Genomic DNA, 13,917 nt, shown 5'->3' with positions numbered 1-13,917 from the left:
TCAGTGGTTAGAATGTTGGCCCATGCACCGCAAGGTCAAGGGTTCAATTCCTGGTCAAGGGCATGTACCTGGGTTGCGGGTTGGCTCCTCACCCCTGGTCAGGGCACATGTGGGAGGCAACCAGTCACTGTGTCTCTCTCACATTGATGTTTCTCTCTCCCCCTCCCCGCCTTCTACTCTCTCTGAAAAGCAATGGAAAAATATCCTCAGACAAGGATTTTAAAAAACATTATTTTTTAAGGCAGAGAGAGCCTGGTGTAGAAAGACGAATCTCACCGCCTTCTTAGGAAGCTTTGTGGCGGAATCCACACTGTACACCCTGTGCCTTGGACCTGTGCTTCCAACCTTCCCCATTTCCTGGAGTTGGTATTGCCTCTTGGGAAGCCAGGGGTTAGAAAAATGCCCTTCTGTCTGCTCACCACCAGAGAATGAGCGTGACCACTCATCCCATACAGGTCAGGGGAGCGTATCGTAACCACCTGAGGTTGACATTGGAAAGAAAATCTGCCAGATCTCCCAGGCACACTACCCCAGTCTCCCGGGTGTACAACATAAGTCGTAAGAGATATGTTCACCTCTAACAGTGTCAGAGTCTAACACAGTGCCGGCGTAGGTATGAATTTGCAGACTTGGTGATAAGTCCACTGTCTGGCAGAAATGGTCCTGGTCTAAGATAGCCCAGACGCAAGTTCTGGTCATCACCCTCAAGTTCCGCCTGAGCCGCATTGCCACCGGCATGCTGCCCCCCCGCTCCTGTCAGCTCCCCAGTCTAAAACAGAGTCACCAGCCAGGCCTGTCCGCTTCACTGTGTGATGTGAGGCCTCCAGGAAGCTGGGAGCCTGAAAATCACTAAGCGGTGTTCTCAGAACCCAGGGAGGAGCCGGCCCGCTGATGGAGTCTACCTCGCCCTCCTCCCTTTCAGGAACTGTCCCAAAGGCTGGCCCCGTGACTGCCCAGGGACCGAGCCTCTATGACTGTGCGCTGCAGCCTATCCCGCATCCTAGCTCCTTCCCGAACACCTAAACCACCATCCGGCCTCTGTACGTTATTACTTATGGGGCTGCTTGTGTCTCCCCTAGTAGGATGTAAGCTCCATGAGGACGGGTATTTTTGTTTTTTTAATGTTTGTTTTTTTTCTTTTAGAGAGAGAGGAAGTGAGAGGGAGAGATAGAAACAGTGATGAGAGAAACATCAATCAGCTGCTTCCTACACACCCCATACTGGGAATCCAGGCTGCAACCCACAATCAAACTGGCAACCTGTTGGTGCATGGAGCAATGCTCAACCAGCTGAACCACACCGGCCAGGCTATTTTTGTTTTATTCACTGCAGCATCCTCAATGCTTAGCACAGTGCCCAACACTCAGTAGTTGCTTTAAAAATATTGGCTGATTAAATGCAGTGAATTCCATCTTAAACTCCCTCTCAGCAGTTAGGCCCAGGCAGTGAGGGCTTGCAGCCCAGGGATCCTGGTTTGAATCCCTGCTCAGTCACTTTCCGGCTTCCTCGCAGCTGCCCCTGTCCTGAGCCCACAGTCCTATGAAGGGTGCCCTCCTGGCTGCACGATCTCTCTTCTAGGACTGCACAACCCCGACTGGTTGTCCCCGACTGGTTGTCCCGGCACCACTTCCCAAAAGGCTCAGTTCCACCTTTGCCCAGAGAGGGCCCCTCTCCCCGCCAGAACCAAGGGCAACGGGCCCTGACAGCCTCCTCCCGCCTCCTCCCCTTTCTGCCTGTGGGCCTGGGCCCCAACCCTGGCCCCGAACAGAAGAGTTGGAGCCAAATGCTTCTAGCATATACCACCATGGGTGATTTATTTAAGGGCCTCCAAATAATCACTTAAGTGTCACCATGGCAACCTGAAGAGTTACCATGGAGATCGGAGCAGGAAACGTCCCCATGGAGACCCCTGGGAGACTCTCTAGGAAATCATTACCAGGTGGAGGAGGCTGGGGAAGGGGGAGCTAGACAAATAAGGGAACCCCACGGCTCTGTGTAGGTGGAGGTGGGGGGTGAAGGGGCAGAGTGGGAAAGACCAGCTTAGAAAGGCAGCAAGTTAATGATCTCCACCCACTCCAGGGCCCCGGGTGATAACAGCTTCAGTTGTGTGCTCAGAATCCATCTGAGGGGAGAGGCAGGAAAGTAGTCACAGTGGGGCCAGAGAAGGGGGCGGGGGAGAGAAACGTACTTTTCATTGTATGCTTCTCTGTATACTGTTTGAATTTCTTTACCATAGGTATGACATACTAATTATTCCAAAAGTAAAATTAAGTTATTTACAGAGTAGTTATATCCTGAAACAACCCCAGAAGGTAGAAATTATTCCCATCACACAAATGGCAAAACTGTGGTCCAGAAAGTGGCCACAGTCGAAGGCTGAGCACCTTTAGTAACTGTCTCCCCTCTGGACCTCAATTTCCTCACCGGTAAAGGAGTTTGGCAGTTTCAACTGGATGAAGGCAAAAGTCCTACCGACTGCAGACATTCTGTGACTATGGCTCTTTAGAAGGATTTCTGAGAACCAGTATTGAAATCCTTCTCTTCCTTTTCCTCTCCCTAGTCCCCATCCCCAGCAGTGGATCCTCAGGGTTCTAAAGGAAACACTTAAAGAACTCAGAATGGCCCTAGCCAGTTTGGCTCAGTGGATAGAGTGTTGGCCTGAGGACCAAGGGGTCCTGGGTTTGATTCCAGTCAAGAGCACATACCTTGGTTGCAGGCTCCTCCTCAGCCCGGGCCCTGGTCAGGGCTCATGCAGGAGGCAACCAATCAATGTGTTTCTCTCACATCGATGTTTCTCTCTGTCTTTCCCTCTCTCTCCCACTCTCTCTAAAAGTCAATGGAAAAATATCCTCAGGTGAGGATTAACAAACAAACAAAAAAGAACTCAGAATGTCAGGCTAGAATGTGAAGAACCTCTAGATTCTGTCTACAGAGGAGGAGGCTGTGGCCCAGGGTGGGAAGGGGACCAGGGAAAGGCAAACCCAAGCCATGAGGCCCTCCGCACCCCTTTAGGATGAAAGGATGGCTGTAACAAAGAGTCGAGCATTAGCAAGTGTTTGAGAAGATGCTGAGGAACTGGAACCTTCATACACCACTGATGGGGATCAAAATGGTGCAGTCAAGTCACAACTCAGACAAAATTCCATAGACCGGGTGGTTAAATAATAGACATTTTTTTCTCACAGTTCTGGACACCAGGAAGTCCAAGATGAAGGTGCTGGCCGATTTAGTTCCTGGCTTGCCAATGGCTGGCTGCCTTCTTGCTGGAGCTTCACATGGTGAAGAGAGGAAGCTCCGAAGTCTTTCTTCTTATAAGGGAACTAATCCCTTCATGGGGCTCCAGCCTCCAGTTCACAGATAAATCTAATTACCTACCTCAGGCCCATCTTCCTAATATCACATTGGGATTAAGGCTTCAAAGTATGAGTTGGGTTGGAGTAGGGGGGGACACAAATATTCAATTCATAACAAGCCACTTTGGAAAATTCTCTGGCAGTTGCTCAAAAGATTAAAGATAGATTTACTACATGACCCCAGTCCATGCCTAGGCATATCCCCAAGAGAATTCAAAACATCTGTTAACACAAAAACTTGTCCATGAATGTTCATAGCAGTATTATCCATAATAGCAAGCTATAGACTACCAAAATGTCCAACAATAGATGGATAAAGGTGGTATATTCATACAATGGAATATTATTTATTCAGCCATACATAGGCCTGAAGTACTAGGCACATGCTACAATGGGGATGATCCTCAAAAACATTACGCTAAGTGAGAGAAGCCATTCACCAAGGCCCACATATACTAGTAAAGTGATTCCATCTATATGAAATGTCCAGAATAGATAAATCTACAAAGACAGGAAGTAGATTTGTGGCTGCCTAGGGCTGAGATATGGGAAATTGGGCATGAGGTTTCTTTTCTGGCATGATGAAAATGTTTTAAAATTGATTTTGGTGATAGATGCATTACTCTGAATATTTTAAATATTCTAATTACACTGAATTGTATGCTTTAAATGGGTGATCTGTATGGTATGTGAATGATCCTATATAATAAAAGGCTAATATGCAAATTGACCAAACGGTAGAACGACTGGTCGCTATGACGTTCACTGACCACCAGGGGGCAGATGCTCAACATAGGAGCTGCCCCCTGGTGGTCAGTGCACTCCCACAGGGGGAGCACTGCTCAGCCAGAAGCCGGGCTCACAGCTGGCAAGCACAGCTGCAGTGGCTGGAGCCTCTCCCACTTCCAGCAGCACTAAGGAGCAGCGAGCCAAGTGATAAGGAGCAGCGAGCAGGCAGGCAGTAAGGAGCGAAGAGTCCCAGACTACGAGAGGGTGCAGGCTGGCTGAGGGACACCCCCCCCCAAGTGCATGAATTTCATGCACCGGGCCTCTAGTATCTCAATAAAGCTGTTTTAAAAAGAGAGCAAGAGGGAAAGTACTACCCAAGGTCACACCACCACTGAGTGGCTGCTCTAGGTCCAGCCTCCTGGCTGGCCTCCTTTCACATCCTCTGCCTCTGCTCTCTTGGAGGGAGGCCAGCAGGGCCTCTATGGCTGCATCTGTAATGAGTGGGTACCCAGTGGTTGGGCTCTACATCACGCCCCCCTCCCATGCCCCTGGCCAGAGCAGCATGCCTCAATGACCTGGGCTGCCTCGAGATTCCATTTGGAGAAAGGGGGCCACTTCCCAAAGAAGAGAAAAGGAAAAAGTGGAAAGCCATTGAGAAAGTATGAAGGAGGGTGGCAAAGAGATTCAGAACCTGGGCGAAGCATTGGCCCTGGAGGAAGCATGCCTTTGCGGGGATGCTCTGGCCTCAGGCTTGCTGACTCTGGAGACACTGCCTCTCCCAGGACCAGTCAATTCCTAGGAATAGTGACGGCCTCTCCTTGAGCGCATCTTCCACATATAAACCAACCAAATGGGAGCCCGTACCTCAACCACCATTTTTATCTGGCTCTTGTACTTTGGGTCACTAGTCCCCTGCCCTAACCACCCCAGGGCCAGGTACTGACAACCAGGGACAGCTCCTGCACCCCAGAGCCCACTGAAATTATTCAGACCAGCCCATCCGAAACCTGCTCACCTTGCCTTGTCCATCCTTCATGAGAAAATCAAAATAAAGACTCTTGCCCACGCCCCCCACTCTCCCACCCCCACCTCCTGACTGACACTGGTGCTTCCCAGTGTGGCCCTGCAGCATGAGTAACATACAATCTCACCACAACTAAAGAAATATCAGGTCTACATTTTAATATATTTTTACTGATTTCAGAGAGGAAGGGAGAGGGAGAGACAAATAGAAACATCACTGATGAGAGAGAAGCATTGATCGGCTGCCTCCTGCACACCCCACACTAGGGATAGAGCCTGAAACCCGGTCATGTGCCCTGAGTGGGAATTGAACCATGACCTCCATGTTCATAGGTTGACGCTCAACCACTGAGCCATACCAGTTGGGCTCAGGTCTACATTTTATTTTAAAGATTTTTAAAAAATGTATTTTTTATTGATTTCAGAGAGGAAGGGAGAGGGAGATAGAAACATCAATGATAAGAGAGAATCATTGATTGGCTGCTCCTGCACGCCCCACTGGGGATTGAGCCCGCAACCTAGGCATGTGCCCTTGACCAGAATTGAACCTGGGACCCTTCAGTTCACAGGCCGACAATCTATCTACTGAGCCAAAACGGCTAGGCAGGCCTCCTTCTGCTGGGCTCTAAGCTTGCCTTGGCCCTCTATGACCTCAGGCAAACTCCTTCACCAACATGCCTCACTGTCCTGATCCATGAACCCAGGCTCCCAGCGGTGCTGCCTCAGGGCCTCAAACAATCGTGCTGTATATACTGCTACTTGTGTTTGCACAGGGGGCTGTGCCAAGGGCCTGAGCAGGGACTCTGGTCCAAGCTGTGGACCAGTTAGGAAGAACAAGCATCTTTTCCTAATTTATAAAAAACAACATCCCAATGGGCCAGCTCCACCTGGCTCTAAGTCACCAGCCTCCCCAAGAGGTTGATTTGACAATCACAATGTCTCCTTCTCCAGGAGTGACCAGCGGCTACCCAGTGAATAAATGGCAGCTTATAACCTTGATCTTCTGACTGTAGGTCTCTTCTATCCTGATCTTTGAATGTTCTTCAAGTCCCAGGAGGGCTCCAAACAGGAGGGTTCCCCACCTGGTTGATATATGAGACTTTGGCAAGAAAATCGTTTAAAAATTTAGGAAGAAATTAGACATCCCACATGGCCTCTCCTATTCTATCACCTAGATAATTAGTGGAAAACTAAACATTTATCCCCGTGAGAAATTAAACCAGACAGTCTCTAGAGGAGGGACTACTAGCTGAGCTAGTCATAGGGCTCTGTACTGAGAGCACGGGATTAAGCAAACATTTACAGCGGTAATGCGGAGCTCCAGCCTGCTCATGCACTCAGCACCCAGGACACTGCCACTCCAGGGGCTGAATAAAAGTGTGCTTGGGGAATCTGACTCGCTCCCCACCCAGCAAAGACCTAACGATGCTGGTAACAGCTTCACCAATGAAATGGCTCAGCCAATCGAAAAGCTCCAGCCATATGCTCAGAGTTTCCAATCAGCTCTTTAGTGCTTCCATTCAGAAAACCAACATCATTAGACATCTGACAAAAATATCTAACATGAAAGGCAGACATTAAAAAAAAAGACAGCAGCCACAAAAATACTTGAAGAATATGGCTTAGTCAGGGAGAAGAAAAAAATCTTAAAACAAAAAACTTATCATTAATATCCTTAGAGTGATATTATACATGTCATATAAGCTGAAACAAGAGTATAATATCATTGTTTATTAAAGGCAGAACATTCAAAAGGCAAAAGGGGCCCTAGCTAGTTTGGCTCAGTGGATAGAGCATCGGCCTGTGGACTGAAGGGTCCCAGGTTCAATTCTGGTCAAGGGCACATGCCTGAGTTGCAGGTTCAAATCCCCAGTAAGGGGCAATGCAGGAGGAAGTCAATCAATGATGTTCTCTCATCATTGATGTTTCTATATCTCTCTCTCCCTCTCCCTTCCTCTCTGAAATCAATAAATATATATTTTTTTAAAAAGAAAAGAAAAGGCAAAGGGGCCCTGGCCAGTGTGGTTCAGTTGGTGAAGTGTTGTCCCATGCACCAAAAGGTTACCAGTTTGATTCTTAGTCAAGGCACATGCTCAGGTTGTGGGTTTGATCCTTGGTCAGGGTGCATGTGAGAGGCAACCCATCGATGTTTCTCTCCCACATCGATGTTTCTCTCTCTCTCTCTTCCTCTCCCTTCTTCTCTTAAAACAAATCAATAAAATATATTGAAAAAAAGGCAAAAGGAGCTCTTAAAAATAAAAAATATCCCCTCCCCCCAAAAAAACTCAATAGAAGTATTAGAAGAGAAAATTGAGGAAATCTCCTAGAAAGTAATAAAAAGACATGGAAAGTTGGAGAGAATCGATAAGAAAATCAGAGGGCTTCTCCAGGAGGCTCACCTTCCAAATAATAGGAGTTCCAGAAAAAAAAAAACTAAAAACAAACAAACAAAAACAGAGAAAATGGGGTGGAGGAAATGATCAAAGAAGTACAATAGAAATTTTTTCAAAACTGAAGAACAGATTAAAAGGGTCCATTGAGTGGCTGACAGAATGGATGAAAATAGACATACATCAAGACAAGTCACTATAATTCAGAACACGGAAAACAAACAGGAGGTTCTACAAGTTTCCCAATGGATTGGGGAACAGGTCAGGAATTAGAATGTCTTGACTGTCTAATAGAAGCACTGGAAGTTAGAAGACACTTAAGCAATGCTTTCAAAATTCTGAAGGAAAATTATCCCCAACTTCAAATTTTATACCCAACCAAACTATCAATTAAGTTTGAAAGTAGAAAAAGACATTTTTAGTCATTTGAGATTTAAAATATCTTTTTCATGGACTCATGAAGATGCTGGAGGATGTGTTTCTCCAAAATAAAGTATTAAACCAAGAAAACACAGACATCAGGAACCTGACACAGGAGAGAATCCCCCAGGATATTAGTGGATAGATTGCAGGTTGAACACAATGCAACAAGCCTAGAGGGCAGCCAGCCTAAATCAAACTAGTTCAGAAAGCTCCAGGAGAGATGTCTTCAATAAAATAAAACTGGTGGACTGTCATCTGAATGTACTGAGGGGAGAGTTCAATAACTGGAAGAATCTGGCATTGAGTACGAAGAAAACTAAGTGAATGGGGCAGGGGCAATAATTATTAACTCCAGGGGAAACAAAAACATGTGCATGAAAAGAGAAGTAATCATAGTCCATCCCAGGGCTTATTGTGTAAACACATGGAAATAGTGTTTACCTGGTGGTAATAATGTAAACACTGTCTGTTGCTCTAACACTGTTGTTCTAACCAAATTACTACATGGCTATGTTGGGAGGATGGGGGCCAGGAAGTGTGAGTGGGCTGTTGGAATGAGAAAGACAATCAGTAGTGCCTAAAACTGAAAAATCATGAAGTAGTAATACAACTACATTATTTAGGGAATTGTGATAAACGCCAAAAGAATGAGTCATAAAAACTGAAGGAGTATAGATGAGGGAGAGGGCTCTTTTTTCCTGTATTCCACCACTATTTGACTCTGAGCTATATGAATGAATTACTTTAAAAAAAATTAAAACGTTGCTCTAATTTCTCTCTTACAATGTACACGCTGAGGCAGGTAGATTCAGGAAGCAACGCTAAGGAGATAGAGATGAAGAATCCAGGATCCTAAAAGAGTGGTTTAGTAGTAGACAGGGAAGGAAAGAACATAGGTGAGAGGAATAGTGGTACTTCCTCAAATAGGCAGACCCAGGCTAGTAGCAAGACCTCTTCTGACTTGTCCAGGAAACCTACACACATAACATAACCTTTAAATTTGACCTTCAGGATGCAGCCCTGTTCCCCCGGGGATGGCACGTGAGAGCTTCCCCAGGGAAGGCAGCATGGGATGGAAGTGTCTGGAACCCTATGGCTCCCCACCCTTTCCTCTGCTCCTCTCCATCCTCTGCTCCATCCTCCAGCTGCTCCCGGCCCTCAGGACTCCTGCCTGGAGGTGATGACGTGTGCTCAGGCTTGCAGAATCAAACTGGCTGAGGGGTTAGGTTGCACTTCAGAGCTAGCAGACAATCTGGCTTTACTTCGCCTCCCCACTCTCGCCCCCCACATCCTCTCTCCCAGTCATGGTCAGGCCTGTAATATCTGGGCAGACAGCGCAGCCGACCCACCTGCTCAGCTTCCCCAGACATTCCACACGCAGACAGTGGTGCTGGGAGTAAAGCTGCGGAGAAAGGGAAGGTATTAGGGGAGAATTAAGGTGAGGAAGTGAGTCAGCCCAGCATAAGCCTGCAGGCATCCGGAGGAGTTCTCACCCTGCCCTGCAGTGGCAGTCACTTGCTTCAGCTTTCAAGTGGGCCTGGGAGTGTTGCTGAACTGCGACTGGACTCGCTCTGCCCTACTGAGAGCTGGGTGGGAGGGGAGAGCTAGCTGGGCTTATGCCCACTCCTCAGCCACAGAGCATGCCTCATGGGCCCCCCACCCAGGGGGGCGCAGCTTGGGGTAATTGGATTTTGCAAGCCAGCAGGTTTCTTTTTCTTGGATTTGTTCTCCTTGTGCAAGATGGAACCAGACGGGAGAGGAGACTCTAGGAAGGAGCTGCCTCGCCCTCACCCACAGGAGCTGCTCACCAGGAGGGTTGAAGGTGGGCCTTTGGAGCCTGGCAGGCAGGAACAAACCCTAGAGCTCAGACGAAAACTGTTCTGTACAGGGTGTGTGGGCTTGCAGTTCAAATTTTTGACCTTGGACAAGACACCGACCTATTAGAAACTATTTCTTCATAGAACATATCCTGGAAACCAAAACTACCTCATCCAGTTGTGGTCAAATTCATCATTCATTCATCCATTCATTCACTCCATAAACACTGATATGTCAGGGTCTGAGTTCATTTAGCAAGAGTTTTTATTTTTAATTTAAAAAATACATATTTTTATTGATTTCAGAGAGGAAGGGAGAGAAAAAAATACCAATGATGAGAGTGAATCATTGATTGGTTGCCTCCTGCATGCCCCCCACTGGGGATCGAGCCCACAGTCCAGGCATGTACCCTGACCTGGGACACATGTGCCCCAACTACTGAGCCACACTGGCCGAGCTTTTTTTTGGTTTGTTTTTTAGCAAGAATTTTCAAAAAGTAAAACACCACACACTCAAGATGATGACTATAAAAACAAAATAAAAAAACAGAAAATATAAGTGTGGTTATGCTATGGAGACGTGGGAACCGCCATGCGCTGTAGGTGGATACATAAAATGGTGCAGCCACTGTGGAAAGCAATATGAGCTTCCTCAAAATATTACACATAGGATTACCATTGACCAAGCAAATACCCCTATGATTCTGGTCATACACCCCAAAGAATTGAGAGTATGGTCTTGAAGAGTTATTTGTGCACTCATGTTCATAGCACAAAGTCAAGAGGTGGAAGCAACTCAGTGTGTCCACTGAGGGGTGAATGGACAAATGAAATGTGGTCTCTACATATAATGGAATATTATTCAGCCTTAGAAAGGAAGGGAACCCTATCACATGCTACAATAGGGATGAACCTTGAGGCGTTTATGAAATACCTCAGTCAGAAAAAGACAAATAGTATATGATTCCACTTATATGCGGTACCTAGAGCAGTCAAATTCATAGACGCAGAAAGTAGAAGGGTAGATGCCAGGGGCGGGGGAAGCAGGGAAAGGAGGCGTTGCCCTTAATGGGTTTAGTTTCAGGTTTGGAAGATGAAAGACTGGGGAAAACTCACTTTAACACGGCCATGTGGGCACCACAGTTTCCGAGGTGAGCAGTGTTGCAGAATTTTCTGAAAGTGAATTCAGAAAGAGTGATGAAACCTTCTTTTTCTTTTCTCCTTTTTGCTAGCTGAAATGTAGATGCGACGGCTGCATTTGGAGTTCTGGAGACTAGTTGAACGACGATGTGAATATACTTATCAATGTTTAAGGCCTTGGCCTGTTAAAATATGCCTATGACTCACCAGCATTTGTGTTGTGGGATATGTAATGCGTGTACGTTTGTGTAGTGAGAATATTAGGCAGAATTGCTTGGAAATTCTCTTCTGAGCAAGGACAGCTATGGCAGAGAGTGGTCATTGTCCTACAGATCCATTGTCTCGTCTTTAAATGACAGAACTCCCAGGTCTTAGGGGGAACTAAGGGCGCCAAGAATAAAGGCTACATTTTCTAGGATCAGGTGCAGGTAGTTGTGTCCATGAGATTAAATCTGGCCACTGGGATATAAGAGGAAGTGTCCTGTACAATTTTCTGAAAGTGTATTCAAAAAGAGTGATGAACGTTCTTTTTCTCTCCTCCTACTTAGCTGGGATGTCGACGTGAATGCTGGCGCTCGAGTAGCCAAAGGGAGTTTAAGCAGCCGAGCCTCCTGCAGAAGAGCGGGGAGCGAGATGGAAGGAACCGCACCATGAAGCAGCGTAAGAACCCAGCAGCGGACCTGCGCCAGGGACTAGGAGTCACACACAGCAGCATTGTTAGTGATCACCGGGGCCTGGACACAATTCCAATAACCACCAGGTTATTGGATGAGGGGTGTTCACATAACAGAGCCGAATGAGCAGCAATGAGCAGGCATGAACTACCACCAAAGCATCTACACGGGCAACCCTCCAAAAAATCATGTTGCAGGCCACAGAAGAAACTGCAGTCATAGAAAATCCCAACCGGGCAACTCTAGACAATGCGTTATCTAGCGACGCATACGTTCATGGCCAATCTACAAAAAGAGGCAAGAAAATGGGCCACAGCAGACTCAGCACAGAGCTTGGAGGAGGGGAGAGGGGGTGACGGGCTGTCATGGAGGGGGACGCAGGAGGCTTCTGGGGTTCTGGCCAGGTTCTACTTCTTACTCTGGGGTGGGAGAGGGGGTGGCCATGTGGATGTTTGTTTTGGAGTTAATCTAACCTCCTCCGGGCATGCGTATTCTGCTTTCTCCCAGTGTGGGGGAGACAGGAAGGGAGGCAGTTGAGTCTGTTTTGACAGCTCAGGGGAGAGAGGATGAATGCCTCTTCCCTCTTCCTTCCCTGTCAGCAGTAATGACTCATCCCACCACCATTTAGCACTTACTCCGTTCTGCTCGAATTACTGTTAGCTGTTAGCACGTCTGTCTCCCTCTGTCATTAATTTATTCATTCAGCTGACAATTACTGAAAGTCCCAGTGTCAGAGGGAGGGAGAGGGTGACAGGAGGGAGTTAACCAATAAAAATGCACAAACCTGGCCTCTTTGCTCCTGCAGCTCAGAGTGCAGTGGGGGGCAGACAGGTCTCCACCAACTGGCCTCATCTGGCCCCGCGCCTTCAGGGCCTGGGTCCTAATCAGGTAAGGCTAAAGGAGCATCCACCTGGGGGCCCAGAGGAGCCTTCCCACGGCTCTGTCCCCTCTCCACCGAGCACTGGGGATTGTTGCTTAGGGCCCGATGCAGGGCACAGGTCGGTGTGCAGCTCTTCCAGCTTAAAATACAGGCTGCATTGACTGTCCCTAGAAAGGGACTTCAGAGAATCCCAGGTCTGGGGTCACTGTCTCCCAGACTATGAGTTAGAGCAGGGGTGGGCAAACTTTTTGACTCGAGGGCCACAATGGGTTCTTAAACTGGACCGGAGGGCCAGAACAAAGGCATGGATGGAGTGTTTGTGTGAACTAATACATGTTAACACTGCTGCTGGTGAAGGAGCAGAGGGGAGAGCAAGAGAACCCTCCGCTCTTTCAGCTCCGCGGGCCGGATAGAACAGCGCGGGCCGTAGTTTGCCCACGGCTGGGTTAGAGTCATCTGGGGTGCAGGTTCTCAGGCGGCTGCACTGGAGGGCCTGGCTTCACAGGTCTGGTCAGGGACCCAAGAATCCGGATGTCAAATTCAGCCCTCTGGTGTCCCATGTATTGTCCAGTGACACATACACCCTGCCCTCTTCTCTTCTGAACGTGAGACACAGCCCACCACCTGGGAGGCCTTGGCGTGATTGGGGGGAGGACTAGCAGGGCGGCCTCTTCATGCCCAGGGAAGTGCTGGACCCGCCGAGGTAGAGAAGGCCTTATTCATTTCTGTCCTCTCCAACTTCTTGCTGGTTAGCGAATGTTTGTGGATCCAGAGTGAACCAGAAACGAATGAGATAGAACCCAGCATTTTTCTGAAACGTCAATAAATCTTGCTCCCAACTTTGAAACACCCCAAAGATTCTTCTATGAGCATCTGTGTTAACCTGAAAACATTCAGAGGCGGTGCAGTGAGGCGGGAAGAGTTCAGCTCTAGGGGTGGTTTTTCATCGCTGTTCTTGCTAGTCATGTGACCTTGGGCAATCACCTGACTCTCTGTGACATCCCTGTTTGTGAAGTGGATCTGCTCATAATGGTACACACTTTGAGAGTTGTTCTGAGGATTAATAGTTGACATGCAAAGCTATTAAAATAGTGCACCGCGGGGTGCTAAAAAGAATGGTAACTGTGACCATTGTGTTCTCGCTTTTGTCTGACAGTGAGAAGGTGGGGCAGCCTTGGGTGAAGCTGACCTCAGAAAAGGCGAAGGGACCTCTCTGGAGCCGGCCAGCCTCCTTGAATGAAAGATGGTTGGAGGCTGTGAGGGGCGCCCTGAAACCAAGGAGGGAACGTGCATGCAGAGGGCAGAGTTCCGTACAGGCCACGACTAACCTGCGCCGGTTGGGATGCTGCCGTGGCTCCTGGTAACTCACTCCTGGGTGCGTTTCGCTCTCTGGAGCCTGCTTCGTTTCACCATGTGTATACGCCGACACCTGTGGAGTTCCTGATAGGCTCATGTACTTGCTTTTGGAGTCTGGGAGCCCGTGGGGAG

General features: G+C 48.0%; 1 protein-coding gene across 2 annotated transcripts in view; it reads left to right on the top strand.

Annotated features, from left to right (window-relative positions):
* The window catches only part of POLR3A (RNA polymerase III subunit A), a 66,212-nt gene extending 54,305 nt beyond the window's left edge, over positions 1 to 11,907 (top strand). The window contains exon 32 of one of the 2 annotated variants that reach the window (XR_004972251.1): positions 11,424 to 11,906. Coding sequence is in view for 1 of the 2 variants with exons in the window: in XM_036337237.1 (XP_036193130.1) it covers positions 11,424 to 11,440 (17 nt within the window). In the remaining variant the exon portion in view is untranslated. Of the gene's footprint in view, positions 1 to 11,423 lie in introns of both variants that reach the window. The other variant, XM_036337237.1, reaches the window with a different exon arrangement.
* The last annotated feature ends 2,010 nt before the right edge of the window (positions 11,908 to 13,917 follow it).

Source organism: Myotis myotis, unplaced genomic scaffold, assembly GCF_014108235.1.
Source record: "Myotis myotis isolate mMyoMyo1 unplaced genomic scaffold, mMyoMyo1.p scaffold_m19_p_15, whole genome shotgun sequence".
Lineage (NCBI taxonomy): Eukaryota > Metazoa > Chordata > Mammalia > Chiroptera > Vespertilionidae > Myotis > Myotis myotis.
The sequence above is the reverse complement of the archived record's forward strand: the minus strand, read 5'-3'. Positions and strand labels throughout refer to the sequence as shown.